The 24,583-nt window shown below is 41.6% G+C and overlaps 1 protein-coding gene across 1 annotated transcript in view; it reads right to left on the bottom strand.

The window, feature by feature from the left end:
* The window catches only part of LOC132394689 (dual specificity calcium/calmodulin-dependent 3',5'-cyclic nucleotide phosphodiesterase 1C-like), a 319,390-nt gene that overhangs the window by 153,143 nt on the left and 141,664 nt on the right, over positions 1-24,583 (bottom strand). The window contains exons 4-5 of the mRNA XM_059971072.1: positions 20,304-20,486; positions 4,108-4,174 (exon numbers count right to left, since the gene is read on the bottom strand). Of these exons, the coding sequence (XP_059827055.1) occupies positions 4,108-4,174; positions 20,304-20,486 (250 nt within the window). The remainder of the gene's footprint in view (positions 1-4,107; positions 4,175-20,303; positions 20,487-24,583) is intronic.

The following is a 24,583-nucleotide window of genomic DNA, read 5'->3' as shown; positions in this document are numbered from 1 at the left end:
CTTGTAAATACCTACATTTACTTATAGATATACGGCAAGTATCTAGAGATTGATATTACCACACTGTTCTTGCAGTGAAGTGACCAGAAATTTATATTGAGTTCTCTCTGTGCATTCGGGGAGACCAGGAGCAAATGGCTGCTACATGGGAAAGGAAAGTGCATAGAGGCTTGCAAAGCAGCAAGGCTGTCTGAAGCAACACACACAAAAAGCTGGAGATCAGGCAGCATACATGGAAATGAGTAGACAGTCAACATTTCAGGCCAAGACCCTTCTTCAGGACTGGAAAAGGGCTACCCTCAGAATAAAGGAGCAACATCTTGTATTCCATCTGGGTAGTCTCCAATCAAAAGGCACGATTATTGATTTCTCCTTCCAGTAAAATAATTTGTCCCTCCCTCTCTCCTCTTCTTCTATTCCCACTCTGGCCTCTTACCTCTTCTCACCTGCCTATCACCTCCCTCTGGGTCCCCTCCCCCTCCTCCTTTCTTTTCTCCTATGGTCCGCTCTCCTATCCTCTTCTTCAGCACTCCCAAAGAAGGGTCTCAGTCCAAAACATCGACGGTCAGTCCTGAAGAAGGGTCTCAGCCTGAAACTTCGACTGTCCATAGATGCTCCCTGACCTGCTGAGTTCCTCCAGTATTTCGTGTGTGCTTTGCTTTGAATTTCCAGCATCAGCAGAATCTCTCATGTTTATTATTAAGGCTAAAGACAGCTGGAAATGTTGAATGGCTAACAGTAAACCACATGCAGTGAAGATTGGCTCAGATTCAGATTAGTTTATTTACCACATGTATATTGAAACGTAGAGTGAGATGTGTCATTTGCATTAACAACAAACGCAACCTAAGGATGTGCTGGGGATAGCCCATAAGTGTTGCCAGACAGTCTGGCACCTACATAGCAAGCCCTCAGTGTTCAGCAGAACAACACAAGCAACAACAGCAACAAATCAAAAATAGTAACAGGAAAACAAGCTCCATTCCTCCCTCCCACCCATTCACACAGAGACAGGGCTCCAACCCCAGGACAGAGTGGCTCCAACCCCAGGACAGGGTGCCTCCAGACCTTCAATCTTCAATTCCAGCCAAGCTTGATTAGATGTTGCAAATTTTGTAGGTAGCTTAAGAAGTGACTCAAAAAGGAAATGCCCTGCATTTGAGAAACAAGAGAAAATCTGCAGATGCTGGAAATCAAGGTAAATACAAAATGCTGAAGGATCTGAGCAGGCCAGGCAGCATCTACGGAAAAGAGTAAACAGACAACGCTTCAGGCTAAGACCCTTCATCAGACCCTGCATATGACAAAGACTAGACTGGAAAATAAATTCCACCAACAGTCGAGGATAAAGAGAATCTCTAATTTTTTTAACTTACTGAGATACAACACGGAATAGGCTCTTCCAGCCCTTTAAACTCCATGCTGCCCAACAATTCCACCCCCCTCCCCCGATTTAATCCTAGCCCAGGGGTCAGCAACCTTTACCACTGAAAGAGCCACTTGGACCCGTTTCCCACAGAAAAGAAAACACTGGGAGCCGCAAAACCCGTTTGACATTTAAAATGAAATAACACTGCATACGTTTTTTTTTGCCTTTATGCTATGTATAAACAAACTATAATGTGTTGCATTTATGAAATTGATGAACTCCAGCAGAGAAAACGAAATTACATTTCTGCATGCAACAAAAACATTTTGACCTCCGAAAAAAAGACGTTGGGTTGAAGGTTACTTTTAAGTAAAATACTCAATGTCTATTTGAGTCCTTCTTGTATTTATGAAAAACGCCAAACTTAAATTTGCCGCCAGCAGCAAACCAAAAATAACGTCAGCCAGCTGTCAACCTGAAAAATAAAAGGACTATTTCACTGAACAATGAAAACATATGAATATACGCAAAATAATAGGCAATTAAAATATTTATCATCCTTGTTCAGGTTGACTCACACCTGACAATGCAGTCGTATTCAGTAGGGATGGATCGATGCTTAGGGGAGTGACCGGGAAGGATAATGTGTTTTTTTCCTCTCTGAACTCACAGAAGCGTTTCCCAAACGATGTTTGCATTGCGATGATTGCAGAATGTAAATACTCCGAATTTATCAAGTCGTGACCTTGTTTGAACTCTCTCAAATTGGGGAAGTGAGACAATGTGCCTTTCTGTAAATCTCTGGCAAGCAACGTCAACTTGCGCTCGAATGCCAAAACATCCTCCAACATGTGCAGGGCTGTACGTCCTTACCCCTGAAGAGCTGTGTTCAGCGTGTTCAGGTGCGCTGTCATGTCTACCATGAAGTGTAGCTTTTCCAGCCACTCTGGCTGTTCCAGCTCAGGAAAGGTGAGCCCTTTGCTGCCCAGGAAAGTTTTCACTTCTTCCAGACACGCGACAAAGCGTTTCAGCACCTCCCCTCTGGACAGCCAGCGATAAAAACACGTTGTAGCGGTGTGCTACAGGCAGTCAGTAAACTGCAGTCAAAGATAGCTTTATTCGAACTAAACAGCCTTGCTTTTAAGCCTCCCTCAACCCGCCCCCCATGGGCGCGGATGCTGCAAAAGACACGTACTCACAAACCCCCGTAGGCTATCTCCCTTAGCCTGAACGCTGGCTAATTGTGAGCCGGTTCGGATGTGTCAGGAAATGGGTCGCCCGCCACAACGTCTTATTTAGATTGTACAAGATCACCATAATCTTCAAATTTAGATTTACATTTCAAAAACTAACAAACCAACATAAAATACATTTTAATTAAATACTGACCATGTAGCGGTGTGCTACACGCAGCGCTAAAATTACGACACGGAGTCGGTAACTGCAGTCGAAGGAAAAAACTTTATTCGAAATCTTCAGCCTCACTTTTAAGCCTCCCTCAACCTGCCCCCATGGCGCAGAGGCTCCAAAGCTCTGTGCTCGCAAACCCCTGTAGGCTATCTAATTGTGAGTCGGTTCGGATGTGCCAGGAAAAGGGTCGCCACAACCAATTATTTCTCAAAGCAACAGGGAGCCACAGCACAGACGTAAAAGAGCCACATGTGGCTCCGGAGCCGCGGGTTGCCGACCCCCGTCCTAGCCTAATCACAGGATAATTGACCTATCAACTGGTACTCCTCTGAACCGTGGGAGGAAACCCACAGGGTCACTGGAGAATGTACAAACTCCTCACAGGCAGCAGCAGCAGGTCACTGGTACTGTACAGTATTGTGTTAACCACTTACCTTCCCTACTGCCTCTATATCTGCTTTATAGAGTAGATAAACTGAATTGCATGGGGACAGAGATAGGGTCAGATTCAGAATAGCAACTGAAAACAAAATTAAAATTATTCCTGCCCTCAATAACATGCTTCCCATTTGAAGATTTTCTAATGACCAACAAAAAAAAAACAGGTGGCTAAAACTGCTGCCTGTATCACCAGTATGCATTATAGCAGATCTTTTGGCAAAAATTATACACTACAACAGATAATTAAAAAATCAACACGAGGCACAATCTTAAAAATTATAAACACAAGAGATTTTTCCCCTTTTAGATCTTGTCTTCATTCAGCTGAAAAGAAGCTAAACACAAGAGATTCTGCAGATACTGGAAATCCAGAGCAACAGACACAAAATGCTAAAGGAACTCATCTGGCCAGGACTGGAAAGGAAGTGGGAAGATGTCAGAATAAGAAGATGGAGGGCTTAGGAGGAGTCTAAGCTAGAAAATGATAGGTGAAACCAGGTGGATACGTTCCAATTAGTAGAATTGGTCATTGTAAACTGTCCCCTTTCTTTCCAGTCATGATGAAGGGTCAACCATCAACCATTTATTTCTCTCCATAAATGCTGCCTGATCTACTTGAGTTTATCCAGCATTTTTTGTGTATTGCTCAAGAAAATTAAGTAAACATATTTGAGCAATAGTACACCATTCTTGCATCTATTACAACTTTCCAGTTATTAAAATTAATTCAGGAGAGATGAAGGGTTGCAAATAGTACATGAACATCCGTTTCCAAATCAGTAGTCTGCCCTCAATGTCTCACAAGGTGATGAGAAAGTTGTAAAATTGTTTCATGAAAGTAGGTGATTACTGGAGAGCAAAAATTTAAGCAAGACTCAAAAAAGTACCTTTAAGACGTCGATGACTGAAGGAGGGTAGCTTAGTCCAACCATATTCGAAGTACGTCGGTACATTCTGTTCAGTTTAGAAAATGCAAAGTTAGTGTTGTAATGATACATCTGCAATAACAACATTGGTGAGTGAAAACTAATGGACACAGTCAAAGGCTCTGCTAGTGTTAAATTCCCAGCTAACAGAAACAATCCCTCAGCACCTACTTTGTCAAACTCACTTAGAATCTCAGATGAAAATCAGAAATAGCTGCATAGAAACCTGAAAGAGATATAGAAAATGATAGGAAAAGCTCAGCAGGTCAGGCAGCCTCTATGAAAAGTGCAATAAGCCATGTTCCAGATCCAGGACCTTCCATCAGATTTATTGGAATCTTACACACCTCATTAAGAACACTTCTCACTCTCCCAAATTCCAGTTACTACAGCCAAGCTTCTTCAATTGCTATTCATAGCTCAACCCTCTCTTATAAGAACAAACGTGGTGAATCTTGACCACACTGACACCTGGTATAGCATGAACAAAGTCACTGGAGAGACACTGAAGCTAGCAGATATAAAGTAGAAGTGTTTTATTCAATAAAAACGAGCAGCAGGCATCATATTGAGACACTCCTGTTGGAAGAAGCCTGGCCCAACCAATATTGCATGATATTTTTTATATGCTAAAGATAAAAGGTAAGAGCAGGACAACCCTATAGTTACAATGTATCTACAATGCTTCCTTGAATTATGCATAGCTTTTACACACCTCCTTCTTCGCACCCACACTCCAGACACCCAAAATCAACATTAATCAGCACTGTCTGGTTTGCAGTCAATTCCAGTCCACAGTTCCAAGAAAACTACTGTTCAAGGCTGCTTTTTCAATTCAATCTATGATCCACGTTCAAATCTGAATATTGGTTGCTGGTGAAGTTAATATTTGATATATAGCCTACCTGCAGAATACGTCCTAACAATTCTAAGACAAGTATTTTGGTTCAGAGATCAAAACTAACTATAGTATTCCAAATGAAATACCACCAGAGCCCTGCAAACTCAGCAAATATTCCTTACTTTGTACTCCAGTCAGGAACAGCATCCCATTTGCCAACTGAACCTAAGTGTTTAATTTCCATATTTCAAAATTGAACATCCCAAGATCTTTTGCAGTAATCCACATTTGATTTTTTAAACTATTTATTTATTTAGACATTCTGTGTGGAACAGGCCTTTCTAGCCCAATGAGCTGTGTCACCCAGCCACTTACCGATTTAGCCCTAGCCTAATCACAGGGCAATCTACAATGACCAATTAGCCTACTAATTGGTACATCTTTTGACTGCAGGAAGGAAGTGGAGCACCTGAAGGAAACACACACACTCTCACACAAAGGACATACAAACTTCTTACAGAGGACACTGGAATTGAACTCTGAACTCTGACATGCCAAGCTGTAATAAAGTCATGTTAACTGATACACTATCATTAAATGTTCTTCTATCCTTCCCTTCTATTCTCACATTTCCCACATTAAAAATCCATCTGCGACATTTTATTCCACTTTAAAGATTAGATTAGCTTTATTTGTCACATGTACAGTACATCAAAACATACAGTGAAATGCGCAGTTTTGCCTCAAATCAAATCAGTGAGGATTGCGTTGGGCAGCCCGCAAGTGTCGCTATGCTTCTGGCATCATCATAGCATGCTCAGAACTCAGTAACTCTAAACCTACATCTCTGAAATGTGGAATGAACCCGTAGCATCTGGAGGAAACTCAAGTTGTCTAAGGGGAACATACAACTCGCTATGGTAGTAGCAGGAATCCCGGTCTTACAGATTAGCGCTAGAAAGCCATTGTGCTAACTGCTACACTACCATGCTACCTCACTTATACAGTCGATTTTCCTTTCTACACAATTTGTCTCAAAACCATGGTTTTCCACTACCTAAAGAAACTGTGTTGATTCATGAGGCACACCAATAGCAAGTCTGGAAACCGGAAAAAAAGAGAATATAGGTGTGGTGTATGAACATTTAGACATTTGGGGGAAGGCAAATCATGAAATAAATAGCTACAGCAAAAATGAGGCCATTCAGTCAATCAAACCTGTACTGGCTTTTGTCAAGTTCATTCCAGCTATTCCCCCTGACTAGCCCTGTCCACTGTTTTGCAAAAGCTTTCCTTTCAGATACTATTCCAGATCTCAACAAAATCTCTGCAGGTGCATTATAAACCTTAGAAAAAAAACTTCACTCACTTATTTGTTTTTCATCTGATCACATTCATTTATCGCCCTTAGTTCTTGACAACTCCCTTGCTTCTCTTGATTTGTTCTGGCCATCTGCTTCATGATTTCAATTCCCCTCAGAGCTCCTCAAAACCTTCCACTTAGGAGAATAAACCCATGTATCCGCATTATTCATACGTAATACTTTCTGGAATATTTTGGTAAACCTCTTTTACACACTTGGCAAAGGTTTATAGCCTTTCTAAGGAAAGCCACCCAGGACTGAATACTGTAGTTCATTGCTAGGCAGACCACATTCATGAAAACTCCCTTACTCATATACTCCATCATCTGTTTATAAAGTCCGGGATCCTGTAAGGGGCTTTAAATAATTTTCTCAACTTGTCTATCATTGGACAAGTTAAGCCCAGATATATCTTATTGCACCTTAGAATTGTGCTCATAGGTCTATATTCCTTCTTCTCACACTTATAGTAGGACAGTACTGGTGAGAGATACGAATTTTATTTTTTTTATTTAGAGATTCATCACGGCAACAGGCCCTTCTGGCCCAACAAGTTCACACCGCCCAACTACACCTTAGTAAGCTTAATAGCTTAGCAAGCTACTAACCTGTACATCTTTGGAATGTGGGAGGAAACCAGAGCACCTGGAAGAAATCCATGTGTACAAACTCCTTACAGGATTGAACCCAAACCTCTGCTGCTCTAAAGCATTGTGCTAGCCACTATCCATTATCCCAGTACTGATTTGGCCAACTAGAGTGCAAAGGTCCTGGAAAGGACAAAATTTGTGTGGGACATCCAAGACAGCTTCCTCACAGAATATACACAGGAGTCTGCTCAAGAAAGAGCAATACTGGCCTCCTCTTAGGGAAGGAGGTGAGCCAAGTAAATGAAGTAGCATTCAGAGAGCACTACTGGTCCAGTAATCACAATTCCATTAGTTTTTAAATAGTCATGGAAAAAATAGACCAAGACCAGCTTTGAGGGTATTAGGCAGTATCGAGCTAGGGGCAACTATGTGACTCTCTATGAAAGAAAAGGAATAGGTAATAAACAGGACAATTGTAAAAGGGTCATAACAAGAATCCAAGTGCAGTATATTCCTGGTAGGATGAATGGAAGACACACCAAGTTGAGTGAATCCTGCCTGATGCTTTCAGGCAGCTACAGTAGGCGAAGAGCAGGCTAAAGAAGGAAGTTAGAATGGCATAAAGAGGTTCTGAGATGGATTTAGCAGGCAGGGTTAAAAATAATTCCAAGTGGATTTTTCATTATATTAATAGTAAAATTGTGACCAGGGAGAGACAAGGTCCTCCTAAAGACCATCAAGGTGTCAATGTGTGCAGCTTCAGGAAATAACCAAGATGTTTTTTGTAATTTATTTTTTATTGAAATTTATCATCAAACAAACATTTCCATAAGATGTATTTCAGATAATCATATTTGTCACAAATCTCCACATGATAATTATCTGAGGTATACACTCATAGAAAGGAGTGGAGGGAAATAACAATCGAAAACTATGTACAAGTAGGGAGTGATCTTTTTTTTTACAACATATTCATTGATTTGTGAGAATAAAATCAGGCCTATGAGGCATTATGTAGTTAAACCATTTTTCCCAGTATGAATCAAATTGTTCCAGCTTATGATTAACAGATGCTGTTATCTTCTCCATATTGTAAATGTCCATTGTAATTTCCATCCATGTATTTAAAGTTGGGCTCTCCTGTGATAACCATTTCCTAGTAAGAGATTTTTACCAGCCACCAACAATATATTCATTAAATATTTATCTCTTTTCAACCATTCTTGAGGTATATGCCCAAAATATATGGTCTTACTCTCTAAGGGTATTTCACATTTAAAGATGTCTTGTAGGGCATTGTGTATCCCTCTCCAATAGTCTTTGATAACAGGGCAGTCCCAAAAAATATGATAATGATTTGCATTTTGATTTCCACAATTTCTCCAGCAAACAGGGAGGTTACTATCATAATGGGATTTCTGAGAGGGTGTAATGAAATATCTTATCTAGTTTTTCCATCCAAACTCCCTCCATTTCTGTGAATTGGTACACTTCCATTGATATCTCCATATTATTGTCCATTCTTCCTCAGATATAATTATCCTTCCTTCTCCCATTTTGTTTTCATGTATGAAGTCGAATGTGTTTTAAGATTTGACAAACCCTTATACATGCTTGAAATGATTCTACTACCGTTATCTGAATTATATGCTTTTCTAAATAGCTCCATCAAGCACGTACTTGCCTTTGTTACATTTTTAAGCATCCTATTAACATATTGTCGCATCTGTAAATACCGATAAAAATCTTGTTTTTCTAATAAGTGTTTCTCTTTAAGCATTTCAAAACTGAACAGTGTTCCTTCTTTCATTATGTTGCAAAGAACTGTTATTCTTTTAGCTGTCCAGTCCTTAAATCTAGCACCCAGTTTATTCGACGTAAAATCCGAGTCATGTGCACACCATTTAAGAATTGCAATATCTCCTTCTAGATTATATTCTTTTATAGTAGTTTTCCATATCTTAAGAGTCAATTTCACCCATGGGTTATCAATAGTATTTATGTACCTTTGCAGGCCAAATTGCTTGTATGGGGATGGGAAGTACCCGCTCCTCAATGTTTTTCCATCGAGCGTCATATGATGGATTGCACCAACATATCACAGCTCTCAACTGTGCTGCAAAATAATAATCTCTAAGAGATGGTAGGCCCCATCCCCCCTTTTCCTTTGCTAATTGCAAACTTTTGAGATGAACTCTAGGCCTTTTACCTTGCCAAATATACCTTGATAACATCTTGCTCCATTCATTTAATTGATTTTGATTAATCTCTACTGGTAGGGTCTGAAAGAGATAGAACAGTCTGGGAAGTATATTCATTTTAATAGACTCAGTCCTTGAACTGAGAATAAAAAAAAGGAATCAGGTACCAACTTGCCATATCTTCCTTAATTTTTTATATAAAGGCTAATAATTGCATTCTGATAATTTTGCCAAATCTTTTGGCGTAATGATGCCCAAATATTTGAAAGACTCTGTGCGCATATGCCCAGGAATATCTACTTTCAATTTCTCTTAGTGGGTTATAGTAATATGAAAGTAATTGGGTTTTATCTATGTTGATCTTGTATCCTGATAATTGACCATATTGTTCAAAGGATTGCATCAATTTAGGTAAAGAGTATGTTGGTTGCCCTAGATAGATCAAAATGACATCCGCATAACAAGCCAATTTATGCTCTGTCCCTTTAGTAGTAATTCCCCTGATATCTTCATTTTGTCTGATGTATTGAGCTAATGGTTCCAGATATAATGCGAAGATGAGCAATGACCATGCACAACCCTGTCTCCTGCCCCTTTCTAGGGTAAGACTATTTGATAAATATCCATTGATTTTAATCCTAGCAGTAGGATTGTCATATAGTGTCTGTATAGTTTGAATAATTGTGTCTTGGAAACCAAATCTATGTAAAATTCTGTGAAGAAAATTCCAATTAACCGAATCAAGTGTCTTTTCAGCTTCCATGCTTATCACTATTGCTTCGATTTTATTTTTTTGTATATGATCCATAATGTGAAATGTCCTTCGTATATTATCTTGTGTTTGGCGCTGTCGTATAAAACCTGTCTGATCGTTACGTATCAGTATGGGTAGAAACTCTTCTAATCATTTGATAACCAAGGTTTTTAATGTCTATTTCTCCTTACTGATTACTAAAGAGAATAGCAAGGATGCCAAAGAAATGGGGGCAATAAGTAGGTCTTGGAACATATGCATTTTACATGGAAGAACATAACTGCAGCCTTGAAGGTGGTCAAATCCTTAGTGTTTGACCCAAACCCCCAGACATTATGGAAGGCCAGAGAAGAAATCGTAGAAGCCTTTGTAGAGACATTTGCTTCATCATTATTGATGCGACAGAAGACTAGCGTATGCTCATACTGCTCCATTGTTCAAGAAGTGTAGCAAGGACAGGCCGGGGTATACAGACTGGTGAGCCTGACCTTACTTGCTGTGAAGTTACTGGAGGAAATTTTGAGGGGCACGTCTACCATCTTTTGGATAGTCAAGGCCTGATCTGGAACAGTCATTGTGGGTTGTGAGAGGAAAGTCATGTCAGGTGAGCCTTTTGGAGAATATTTTCAAAGAGCTAAGTAAGGGGATAGATGAAGGTAGAGCTGTGCATGTTGTCAATTTGGCCTTTGACAATGCCTCGGATGGCAGGTTATCTAAAAGTTTAGGTTTCATGGAACTCTGGGGCAGCTGGCAGAGTGAATTCAGAATTGCTTGATGATAGAAGAAGAGGGTGATGTTTGAAGATCATTTTTCCAACGACAGATGGAATGTTCCAGGAGTCAGTGTGGGGATCCATGTTATTTGTTATTTATGTAAGTGATTTGGATATGAATGTACATGGTACATTTTGCAAGTCTGCTAGCAATCATAAATTAGAGGATCTTACTGATAGTGAAGCATGTTAAAGTTAATTACAAAGACAGCTTGATTAGTTAGGGAAATAGGCTCAGGAATGGCAATTGGATTAGATAAGTGTGAAGCGATGCATTTTGGACAGTCATCCAGGGTAGGACCTATACAATGAATGGCAGGACACTGCTGAGTGCTACTGAACTGAGACCTGGGAGTTGACAAGGTGACATGGTGGTGAAAAAAGCATTTAGTATACTGGCCTTCATTAGTCATGGTATTGAGAACTGAAGTAGTGATATAAGTCATTAGTGAGACTGCACTTGGAGTACCGGGTACAGTTTTGGTTAGCCCATTACAGAAAAGAAATTGGCAAACTGGAGAGGGTGCAGAAGAAATTCACAAGCATGCAGCCTGAGTTATAGGGAGAGGTTGGCCAAGCTAGGTTTTTATTCCTTGGCACACAGGAGAATTAGAGGTGACCCTACAAAAATATATAAAATCATTAGGGGTATGTATAAGGCAGACAGTCACAATCTTTTCCACTGGGTTGGGAAATCCATAAGCAGAAGGCACAGATACAAGGTAAGAGTTGTGAGATTGAAAAGAGTCTTGAGAGGTAATTTCCTTACACATAGGGTAGGGAGTAGCTGCAGTGAATTGCAAACGGAAGTGGTTGAAGTGAGTACAACTGCAACACTTTTGACATTTGGCAAATGACATGGAGGTGAAGGGTTTTGTGGATCATGGGCCGAACGTGGGCAACTGGAATGACTACGGATGTCAACATAGACCAGTTGGGCTGAAGGGATGGTTTTTCTGCTGTTGTTATGACTCCCTTCAAAAAAACAACTCACTGTATTTCACAGCATTACATTTCATCTGCCATGCAATCACCTATTCCACCATCTCTCTTTCATCTCTAATTATACTCCTCACAATTCAATAAGCATCCAAGGTGTACATTATCAAATTTAAGTCCTTCGCAATCAAGACCAAATCATTAGGAAAAGCAGTAATTCTGTAAGAACTACGGGGAAACTCCAATAATCATTTTGCTCCAGTTTAAAGAAAAAAAATTCTCTCAGTATCAGCACCGTACCAAACACTGGAGGACCAAAGTGGGTCAGGCAATACCTATGGAGGGAAATGGAGAGTCAGTGTTTCAAGTCAAGTCCCTTCATCGAGACTGAAAAGAAAGAAGAGAAATATCCAGTATAAGGAGGTGAGGGTAGCCAGAGCTGGCAGGTGGTTTGTGGATCTACGGTAGCATAGTGTTTAGCACAACACTTTCCAATACCAGCAAAATGGGTTCAATTCCCAGCACTGTCTGTAAGGAGTGTGGACATTCTCCCCTTGGCCTCATGGGTTTCCTCTGGGTGCTGCAGTTTCCTCCCACAGTCCAAAGACTTACTGGTTAGTAGGTTAATTGAACATTGTAAATTGTCCTGTGATTAGGCTAGGGTTAAATTAGGGCTTGGAGGCAGTGCAGCCCCAAGGGCCAGAAGGGCCTACACTGTGCTGTATCTCAATTAATAAATCCAAGGTAGGTGAGGAACGAGGAGATTGACAATGGTGTGGGAAACTGGGAGATGATAGGTGAAAGTGACAAAGGACTAAAGAAGGTGGAATTTTATGGTAGAGGACAATAAAAGTGGAATGAAGGGAAGGGGTGGGGAGGGGAATCAGTGGCAAGAATGTGTGTGCAATTGGCAGATTTAAAGAGTGGATGAAGGGGCAATAGGAACCTGTGGGATAAAGCCACAATAAAGGGAACAGCAAGGAGTGATTACTGGAAGTTACAGAAATCGATGCACATTCTGTCAGCTTGGAGACTACCAAGGTGGTATATGAGGTAACTGTCTTGGTAGTCTCCAACCTGACAACATGAACATAGATTTCTCTTACTTACAGTAACCACTCCTCTCTACCCCATTTGATTCCAGTTACACTGATTTCCTCCCCCACCCTCTCAATCTGCCCATCATACACATCTTCCCTCCACCCTTTTATTCTACTTTCCACTAAACTCTCCTGCCTCATTTTTTTAGAAGTCTCTCCTTTTTCTTTCTTTCCAATCCTGATAAAGGATCCTGACTGAAAGCATTAACTGTCCATTTTCCTGCATCCATGTTGCCTAACCCACTGAGTTCCTTCAGCTCCTTTGTACCTTGTTCTTGATTTCCAGAAGTTGCAGTCTCTTATGTCTGCTATGCGCATTACCAGACTGTTTTCAGTTGCTATATTCTCTGTTTTATTGCATGACCAACCTTGATGAAAAGTTTTATAACTTTTCAAATGTTTTTAGAAGTTCTATATATCACCTCAGTTACATTTCCCTCATCAACCTTCTCAATGATTCTCATTAATTGAAGGGGCTATGGAGATCCATTAGAAGAATCAAAAGAGCAATGGAACTTTTATGTATCTCTCAAGTTATTAGTGAAACTCTGTTCAGCAAAACTTTGGAGGTGTAGGACTATCAGAGTTCCTGCATTGTCAAAATTCAAAGTTTAAAGTAAATGTATTATCTAAGTATGTATATGTTACCATATACTACCCTGAGATTCATTTTCTTGCAAGCATTTACAGGAAAAAAATAAGAAGTACAGTAGCTTCCATGAAAAACCATACATAAACAAAGAATGACTGTCAGGCATATTCTGGAGTCATGATATATAGCAAATAATAATTTCAACAGCAACCAGTCTTCAGATCTGAATGTGAATTGTATATTGAGTTTAAAATGCAGCTCAGAATAATGGTCTTCCTAGAGCTATAGGCTGGGGTCGATTGCAAACCAGTAAACACTCCATTCACCAGAGATGTCCGTATATGCATGAATGCAGTCCAGAGACAGTGGTGATTAACAATCAGTTTAATTTGTCTGGAGAGTTGGTGTGAGGTCTAGGTGTTTGAAAATTGTATGTAACTCAAAGGAAGCTTTTGAATGCATTAAAACTATAGAATTGTCCTGTATATGTAATCTAACCTACCGAGTGTCTTCAGTGGTGCCTACTTGAGCTGAATAAAGATTTCTGTGTCACTAGCTTCAGTGTTTCTCCAGTGACTTTGTTCGCAGTCACAACAGTGATGAACAATCAATATGCAAAAGAAGACAAACTGTGCAAATAAAATAACAACAGTACTTAAAACGCAAGTTGTAAAGAGTTCTTGAAAGCGTGTCAAAAATAAAAAACACAAAGTGCTGGCAGAACTCAGCAGGCCAGACAGCATCTATGGGAGGAGGTAGTGACGACGTTTCAGGCCGATACCCTTCGTAGCGTGTCTGTGGTCGTAGAGTCAGTTCAGCATTTAGGTGAGTGAAGTGCTCCACACTGGTTCAGGACCCTGATAGTTGTAAGGGAGTTACTCTTCCTGAACCTTGTGGTTTGGGATCAGAGGCCTTTGCATCCCCTGCTCAATGGTAATAGTCAGAAGAGAACATTGCTTGAATGGTGGGGGTCTTTGATGACGAACGTTGCTTTCTTGTGACAGCTCTCCATCTAAATGTTCTCAGTGGTGGGTAAGGTTTTGCCTGTGATAGACTGGGCTGTAACTACCATCTTCTATTGTTTTATTCTGTTTTTATCAATGGTCTGCTTCTGGGCATCAGTATTTTCATACCAGGTCATGATGCAACCAGCTAGAACACTTCCATTGTGCACCTAGAGAAATCTGTCTAAGCTTTTGGCAACATGTCTAATCTATGCAAACTTCTGAGGGAGTAGAAGTGCTGTCATGCCTTCTTTGTGATGGCACAGATGTACTGGTCCCAGGACAGGTCCTTTTGATACGTTGGATGTTATTTCTGTTGAAAACCTTCACACGTTTTTAATTCACCTTTTCAAAGCTGTTAGATAGCATTATAGTGAATGTTCCAGTGAAACTGGGAGGATTAAGGGAAGTACAAGTATCAAAAGCCAGGTGAGTTTAACCTGGGGTCCACAGAGCCCTTGCTATGGTATTGGTCCATGGCATAAAAAAGGTTGTGAGCCTCTGGTTTAAAGGGTGTGCAGGAACTGGGTCTCTCATGAATTTAAAAAGAGTGCACCAACAAGCACTTCAATAAGGTTCAAGGAGATTATCTTCCAGCTGCCAATTCTTTAGGGATTCTCAATAGATGTACTGTATTTATCAGAATTTTATTGTACTAAAAAATAGATGTTGACTGGCAGTCTTCAAAAATCATAAAGATCAGATCTCAGAACTGTGATAGCAGCTGCAATACACATATAGTTTCATTGCATTTTAACATCACTGGGCTATGCTACAGGGCAATCTCAAATAAGGTTAACCATGGGCAAGGTTGATGGGCTGAAAGCAGAAACACAGGCTCCTCAGCCTGGACAAGAACAATGACCTTTATCGACAATAATCCTATTTGCACGATGGCACTAAATGAGAAAATAATTTCAAAGTTACCAAAGACACTGACATTCTAATCCACTTTATATATTTCCAGCAACAGTGGTTCAGAGAAAATTTTACAAGGAAGATTCTATTCAGCACATCTTCTCAATACTGATTACCCAATATAATCCCACCATCCTGCAGATGGCAGTTCTTCAAGTACACATTCATGCAATTTTTAAACGTGTTTAAGGTTTCTGCCGCAATCAGCCTTTCAGGCAAGGAAACCCAGACCCCAATTTGTTGGGAAGTTTTTACATCATTTCCTTCCTACTTCTCTTATAAATTACTTCAAAATCTCTCTGTCCCCTAGCTCTTGAGTTAAGCTCCTTGTTAAGGGAAATTGGTCATCATTCTGTGCATGACCCTCATAGTTCTATACACCACAAGTTAGTCCCTCCTCGATCTCTTCTATTCCAAATAAAACAGCTACAGCTTGGGTAAACTTTTTTCAAAATTACATTTGTCTGGACTAGGCACTGTCCCTGTCCTTGTGAATTGGCACAGTTGTGCAGCTAGTACAGTCACTGGCCCACATTGTCAGAGACCCAAGTTCAGTTATGGCCTTCGGTGTTGTCTAGGTGGATTCTGCAAACCACCCCCCCCTTGACTGTGTGGGTTTTCTCCTAATGCCCTGGTTTTCTCTTAATCCTATAGCTATGTGGTTGGTAGGTCAACTGGCCACTGTAACTTTCCCTTGGTGTGTAGGTTCTGGAGGTAATCAAAAAGAATGAGAGGTGAATAAAAATGGGATGACTGTAGGATTAATGTAAATTGATTAATACTCAGCATTAATTTAATGGGCTAAAAGGTTTCTTACTATGTCTCATCTGCACCTTCTCCTAATTCAATAATATCCTTTCCTGTAACGTGATGATCGGAACTGCAAGGTAACAAGCATAGAATTCCAGCATAACCACCCTGCTCTTGTACATAACGTCTCAACTAAAGAACAAAAGTATCTTTAACTATATTATAGATCTGTTTTGTTACATTTAAGGATCTGTGTATATACAATCCATTGTCACTGTGTTCCACACTACTTCTCAAAATGAAGACGCAAAAGACCATAGACACTGGGTCAAAAACGTCACCTGTCCATTTCCCTCCATAGATGTTGTCTTTGTGTGTGACACTCCTCAAAATGCTATCATTTAATATTTACTCCCCTGCCTTGCTGTACCCTACTGATCCTCTGGATTACTTTATTGCTATTATTGACATTTTTTGACAGACTGACTAAAGTATCAAAATCCTCCTGATGACCAAAGCTTTTGCCACATCATCAACCACATAGCCAACTTACGTACCATTTGCAAACTTCTTTATCTTACCCACAAGCCGAAGTATGTATCATTCATAATGCACCAAATAGGGACCAAGTACTGAATCCTCTGAAATGTCATTGGTAAGAACCTCACAAGCACACTAGTCAATCATTCTGCCTTCTGTCACTGAACTCATTTTGGATCTAATTTGCCATCCTCCCCTGGATTCTTTTCTTTTCTGATCACTCTTATGTGTGATCTTATCAAAAGCTTCACTGAAATCCACTTATTTTACATCAAACACAATTCCCAACTTGTTATCTCCTCAAATATGTCAATTCAGTTAGACATGACATTCCCACAACATAACTGTGTTGATTGATATATGCCTATCTAAATGAGCTTGTATGTTTTGCCTCAGGATAGAACATAGAATAGTACAACACAGTACAGGCCCTTCGACCCACAATGTTGTACCGACCCTTAAACCCTGCCTCCCATATACTCCCTCACCTTAAATTCCTCCATATACCTGTCTAGTAGTCTCTTAAAATTCACTAGTGTATCTGCCTCCACCACTGACTCAGGCAGTGCATTCCACACACCCACCACTCTCTAAGTAAAATACCTTCTTCTAATATCCCCCTTGAACTTCCCACCCCTTACCTTATAGCCTCGTCCTCTTGTATTGAGCAGTGGTGCCCTGGGGAAGAGGTGCTGGCTGTCCACTCTGTCTATTCCTCTTAATATCTTGTACACCTCTATCATGTCTCATCTCATCCTCCTTCTCTCCAAAGAGTAAACCCCTAGCTCCCTTAAGCTCTGATCATAATGCATACTCTCTAAACCAGGCAGCATCACGGTAAATCTCCTCTGTACCCTTTCCAGTGCTTCAACATCCTTCCTATAATGAGGCGACCAGAACTGGACACAGTACTCCAAGTGTGGCCTAACCAGAGTTTTATAGAGCTGCATCATTACCTCATGACTCTTAAACTTATGTTTAAACCTCAACTTATGAAAGCTAACACCCAATAAGCTTTCTTAACTACCCTATCTACCTGTGAGGCAACTTACAGGGATCTGTGGACATGTACCCCCAGATCCCTCTGCTCCTCCACACTACCAAGTATCCTGCCATTTACTTTGTACTCTGCCTTGGAGTTTGTCCTTCCAAAGTGTACCACCTCACACTTCTCTGGGTTGAACTCCATCTGCCACTTCTCAGCCCACTTCTACATCCTATCAATGTCTCTCTGCAATCTTCGACAATCCTCTGCACTATCCAAATACCACCAACTTTTGTGTCATCTGCAAACTTGCCAACTTACCCTTCTACCCCCACATCCAAGTCGCTAATAAAAATCACGAAAAGTAGGGGTTCCAGAACCGATCATTGTGGGACACCACTAGTCACAAACCTCAAATCCAAATGTACTCCCTCCACCATGACTCTCTGCTTTCTGCAGGCAAGCCAATTCTGAATCCACCTGGCCAAACCTCCCTGGATCCCATGTCTTCTGACTTTCTGAATAAGCCTACCGTGTGGAACCTTATCAAATGCCTTACTAAAATCCATGTAGATCACATCCATTGCACTACCCTCATCTATATACCTGGTCACCACCTCAAAGAAATCTAACGGACTTGTTAGACATGATCTGCCCTTCACAAAGCTGTGCTGACTATCCCTGATTAGACCATGATTAAATGCCCATAGAAATGCCCATAGATCCTATCTCTAAGAATCTTTTCCAACAGCTTTTCCACCACAGATGTAAGGCTCACTGGTCTATAATTACCTGGACTATCCCTACTACCTTTTCTGAACAAGCAGACAACATTTGCCTCCCTCCAATCCTCCAGTACCAGTCCAGTGGACAACAAGGACATAAAGATCCTGGCCAGAGGCTCAGCAATCTCTTCCCTCGCCTCGTGAAGCAGCCTGGGAATATTCCACCCTACTGTATTTTAACAACTCCAACACCTCCTCTCCTTTAATATTATCATGCTCCAGAACTTCAGCCTCACTCATATTGTCCTCACGGTCATCAAGTTCCCTCTCATTGATGAATATGGAACAGAAGTGTTCATTGAGGACATCACTCACTTCCGCAGCCTCCAGGCACATCTTCCCACCTTTATCTCTAAACTGTCCTACCTTTACTCCTGTCATCCTTTTGTTCTTCACATAATTGAAGAATGCCTTGGGGTTTTCCTTTACCATACTCGCCAAAGCCTTCTAATGCCCCCTTCTTACTCTCCTCAGCCCCTTCTTAAGCTCTTTTTTTGCTACCCTATATTCCTCAAAAGCCCCATCTAATCCTTGCTTCCTGAACCTCGTGTATGCTGCCTTCTTCCACCTGACTAGATTTTCCACCTCACTTGTTCCTTCACCCTACCATTCTTTATCTTCGTCACCTGGGCACATTGACCACATGTCCATAGTACATATCCCTGCAAAAACATCATCCCAATTCACACCCGCAAGTTCTAGCCTTATAGCCTCATAATTTGCCCTTCCCCAATTAAAAATTTTCCTGTCCTCTCTGATTCTATCCTTTTCCATGATAATGCTAAAGACCAGGGAGCAGTGGTCACTGTCCCCCAGATGCTCACCCTCTGAGAGATCTGTGACCTGACCCGGTTCGTTACCTAATACTAGATCTAGTATGGCAATCCTCCTGGTCAGCCTGTCATCATACTGTGACAGGGATCTGTCCTGGACACACTTAACAAACTCTGCTCCATTCAAACCCTTGGAACTAATCAGGTGCCAATCAATATTAGGGAAATTAAAGTCACCCATGATAACAACCTTGTTACTTTTGCAACTTTCCAAAATCTGCTCCTCAGTATCTCTGCTGATACCAGGAGGCCTACAGAATACTCCCAAAAGAGTAACTGCTCCCTTCCTGTTCCTGACTTCACCCATACTGACTCAAAAGAGAATCCTGCTACATTACCCACCCTTTCTGTAGCTGTAATAGTATCCCTGTCCAGTAATGCCACCCCTCCTCCCCTTTCCCCTCCTCTATCCCTTTTAAAACACTGAAATCCAGGGATATTGAGAATCCATTCCTGCCCTGGTGCCAGTCAAGTCTCCGTAATGGCCACTACATCATAATTCCAAGCATGTATCGAAGCTCTCAGTTCATCACCTCTGATCCCGATGCTTCTTGCATTCAAGTACACACACTTCAGCCCTTCTACCTTACTAATTTTACACAATTTATTCTGCTTCTCTTTCCTCAAAACCTCTTTATATGTTAGATCTGGCTTTATTCCATGAACTATACTTGCAGTTCTTGCATTACCTTTATCGTCCTCCACCTCACTGCCTGCTCTAACACTCTCGTTCCCCTCCCCCTGCAAATGTAGTTTAAACCCCCCAGAGCAGCACTAGCAAACCTTCAAGAGGATGAATGCTAATAACTGGGCCACCAGTGAACTTAAATGGACTATAATTATGTATTTTACCCCTTCCTCCCTCTTTAAACAATAAGATCAACAATCAGCATCCTTCCAACCTTCTACCACCAGTCCGATAATTAGGGTTGAATTGTAAATGCTGAGGAAGGCCCATTTGCAAACATCTCAGATACCTTATGTACTTATATTTATTGTGGTGTTTTTTATTGTTTTGTTCTTTATCTTGTGTTTTTTCTTTGTGCTGCATCGGATCTGGACTGGCAATTAATTTGTTCTCCTTCACAATTGGAAACATCATTAAACAATCTTGAAACTTGATAAATAAACACCAACATTAGGCACATAATCGAAAAAAAGTAATAGATTTTTTAGTAATTTTCCTGACCTTTCAACAAATATCCCAGCCTGCACTGCATGGACAATGCTGCGGAATCTCGGCTTCTCCTCAGTCCTTTTCAGCATCATTCCCATTTGTCTTGTAAACGTGGAGGCCAACCAGTCTCGGACCTCTGACGGAATAGAGTCAGACTGGATGTCACTGAGCTCATCTTCTGTATCCAGCAGACGCCTGTGTTTAAAAGAGTTATGTATTAAAAGCACATGTAAATACATAAAAAACCTTTCTCATTCTAAATGCTCCTTTTGATGTGAACAGTTTTTGAAGCATGAATGTTCTGCTTGAAAAAGGATGACTACCACTGAGTCAGCCTGCTAGTTAACCCTCTATGCAGACAATAAATTTGGGCATTTAAACTAATTAATCAAAGTATGTACAAATCAACAAACGCTGAAAACAACAGTAATACTCAAAAGGCTCAGTGTGCTGCATTAGCTACTATTAAGAAAGATGACAGCTGTGCTTGCTTTCACAACATGGGATGCATTTCAGTTCTGTCCCACTGGGAGAAATGCCCCCAGAGCTTTGAAGGGGTAGGGAAAAGATTTGGAAGCACAGATGATGTACCGATGGAGGCATGATCAGGTCCTGAAGACCATCGCTGAAGCCATCAGTGCAGGAGTTGAGTGGGCGAAGCAGTCCCGACCCTCCAAGCAGGCCATTGCCTTTGTCAGAGCTGGGGAGCAGCCAATACCCACCAAAAGAACTTCTGCAGGTATCCTGACCTCTGCGAGGGACTGGCAGCTCTTGGTGGACCTCAAACGGCAGCTGAAGTTCCCCAACCACATCACAGCCACCACCCTGTGACCAGACATTGTCCTTGTGCAGGAAGGAAGGGTTCAGGTTTTTGGATAATTGGTCTTTGTTCCAGGGACATTGGGATCTGTTTCGAAGGGATGGTCTACATCTGAACCGGAGGGGTACTAACATTCTTGCAGGAGTATTTGCCAGTGCTGCTCGGGAGGGTTTAAATTAGATGTGCAGGGGGCAGGGATCCAGATCCAGAGGGTTGGTCAGAAGGTGCATGGGGTTAAATGTGTACAAGGTTTGGGTGATCTTGAGAAGGTCATCAAAATTCAGGGTGCAATTTGCCCGATGGAAGTTCAAGGAGCTGGGTTAGGTACAGTAGACAGTGTTTTAAGCAAAGAGAGGAGGAATGGGCTAAGAATTCTATACTTGAATGTGCGTAGTGTCAGAAATAAGACAGATGAGCTTGAAGCTCAGATGAAAATGGGGAACTACGATATTGTTGGGATAACGGAGACATGGCTGCAAGGGGATCAGTCCTGGGAATTGAGTGTACCAGGGTATACGTGCTATCGTAGAGACAGAAATATGGGAAGAGGGGGTGGGGTGGCCCTGTTGGTGAGGAATGAGATTCAGTCCTTAGCAAGAGGTGACTTGGGAACAGGGGAAGTAGAGTCTGTGTGGATTGAGCTGAGGAACAGTAAGGGTAAAAAGACTCTAATGGGTGTTGTGTACAGGCCCCCAAACAGTAGCGTGGATATTGGGTACAAGTTGATTAGGGAGTTAACATTGGCATGTGCTAAAGGTAATGCAGTCGTTATGGGAGATTTCAACATGCAGGTGGACTGGGAGAATCAGGTAGGTGCTGGACCCCAGGATAGGGAGTTTGTGGAGTGTCTAAGGGATGTATTTTTGGAACAGCTTGTGCTTGAGCCAACCAGGAACGAGGCTATTTTGGACTTGGTGATGTGTAATGAACAGGAATTGATAAGTGATCTTGAAGTAAAGGAGCCATTAGGAAGTAGTGATCATAACATGATAAGTTTTTATCTACAATTTGAGAGGGATAGGGGCAGATCAGAGGTGTCAGTGTTGCAATTAAATAAAGGAGACTACGGAGCCATGAGGGAAGAGCTGGCCAAAGTTAAATGGGCGGATGCCCTGGCAGGAAAGACAGTGGATCAGCAGTGGCAGATATTCTTGGGTATAATACAAAAGATGCAAATGCAGTTCATTCCAATGAGAAGGAAGGATTCAAAGAGGGGGAAGGGGCCACAGTGGTTGACAAAGGAAGTCAGAGATTGTATAGCATTAAAGAAAAAGAAGTATGACAGGGCTAAGATGAGTGGGAATACAGATGATTGGGAAAGTTTTAAGGAACAGCAGATCTTAACTAAAAAAGCAATACGGAGAGAAAAAATCAGGTATGAGCTCAGTCTAGCCAGGAATATAAAAGGGGATAGCAAAAGCTTTTTTAGCTATGTGAAGAGAAAGAAGATAGTTAAGAACAATGTTGGCCCCTTGAAGAATGAATTGGGAGAAATTGTTATGGGAAACAGGGAAATGGCAACAGAATTTAATGCATACTTTAGATCTGTCTTCACCAGGGAGGACACAAGCAATCTCCCAGATGTATGGATGGGCCAGGGTCATAAGATATCAGAGGAATTGAGACAGATTGACATTAGGAAAGAAACTGTGATGAGTAGACTGGTAGGACTGAAGGCTAATAAATCCCCAGGTCCAGATGGTCTGCATCCGAGGGTTCTAAAAGAGGTGGCTCGGGAAATTGCGGATGCATTGGTAATCATTTTCCAATGTTCCTTAGATTCAGGATCAGTTCCTGAAGATTGGAGAGTGGCTAATGTTATCCCACTTTTCAAGAAGGGAGGGAAGGAGAAAACGGAGAACGTTAGCCTAACGTCAGTCGTGGGGAAGATGCTTGAGTCCATTATTAAGGACGAAATAGTGGCACATCTAGATGGCAGAAATAGGATTAGGCCGAGCCAGCATGGATTTACCAAGGGCAAATCATGCTTGACTAATCTGTTGGAGTTTTTTGAGGGTGTAACAAGGATGTTAGACGAGGGTAAGCCAGTGGATGTTGTGTACCTAGATTTTCAGAAGGCATTCGATAAGGTGCCACATAGGAGATTGGTGAGTAAAATCAGAGCTCATGGCATTGGGGGCAGGGTTTCAACATGGATAGAAAACTGGTTGGCAGATAGAAAGCAAAGGGTAGCAGTGAATGGGTGTTTCTCAGACTGGCTGGAGGTGACTAGTGGGGTACCACAGGGCTCTGTATTGGGACCACAGCTCTTTACGATTTATGTCAATGATTTAGATGAGGGCATTGAAAGCTATATCAGCAAGTTTGCTGACGATACTAAACTGGGTGGCAGTGTGACATGCGAAGAGGACGTTAGGAGAATACAGGGAGACTTGGATAGGCTGAGTGAGTGGGCAGATACTTGGCAGATGTCATCCAATGTGAATAAATGTGAAGTTATCCACTTTGGAAGCTGGAACAAGAGGGCAGAGTATTGTCTGAACGGTGTCGAGTTAGGTAAGGGAGAAATGCAAAGAGACCTAGGAGTCCTAGTTCACCAGTCAATGAAGGTGAATGAGCAAGTGCAACAGGCAGTGAAGAGGGCAAATGGAATGCTGGCCTTTGCTACAAGGGGAATTGAATACAAGAGCAAGGATGTTCTTTTGCATTTGTACAGGGCCCTGGTGAGACCACACCTGGAATATTGTGTACAGTTTTGGTCTCCAGGTTTAAGGAAGGACATTCTGACAATTGAGGAAGTGCAGCGTAGATTCACTAGGTTGATTCCTGGGATGGCAGGGCTGTCTTACGCAGAGAGATTGGAGAGATTGGGCTTGTACACGCTGGAATTGAGGAGATTGAAACGTTTAAGATAATTAAAGGATTTGATAGGATTGAGGCAGGAAATATGTTCCAGATGTTGGGAGAGTCCAGTACCAGAGGGCATGGATTGAGAATAAGAGGTCAGTTATTTAAAACAGAGTTGAGGAAGAGCTTCTTCTCCCAGAGAGTTGTGGAGGTGTGGAATGCACTGCCTCGGAAGACGGTGGAGGCCAATTCTCTGGATGCTTTCAAGAAGGAGCTGGATAGATATCTGATGGATAGGGGAATCAAGGGATATGGGGACAAGGCAGGGACTGGGTATTGATAGTGAATGATCAGCCATGATCTCAGAATGGCAGTGCAGACTCGAGGGGCCGAATGGTCTACTTCTGCACCTAATGTCTATTGTCTATTGTCTATTGTGTCTGAGTCTACCAAGCAAGTGGTGCTGCTGGAGCTGACAGTCCCATGGGAAGATCGCTTGGAAGAGGCCTTTGAAAGGAAGCTATCTAAGTATGCAGGACTGGTCAGCAAATGTCAGCAGGCTGGATGGAGAGTGAGGTGTCTCCGAGTGGAGGTTGGTTGTAGGGGATTTGCACCCTGTTCTTTAGCCAGAGCCTTCAACAATTTGGGCATCGAGGGAGAGCGG

This window comes from Hypanus sabinus, chromosome 1 (assembly GCF_030144855.1).
Source record: "Hypanus sabinus isolate sHypSab1 chromosome 1, sHypSab1.hap1, whole genome shotgun sequence".
In the NCBI taxonomy this organism is placed as follows: domain Eukaryota; kingdom Metazoa; phylum Chordata; class Chondrichthyes; order Myliobatiformes; family Dasyatidae; genus Hypanus; species Hypanus sabinus.
Note: the sequence above shows the minus strand (reverse complement) of the source record. Positions and strands in the feature narration are given on the sequence as shown.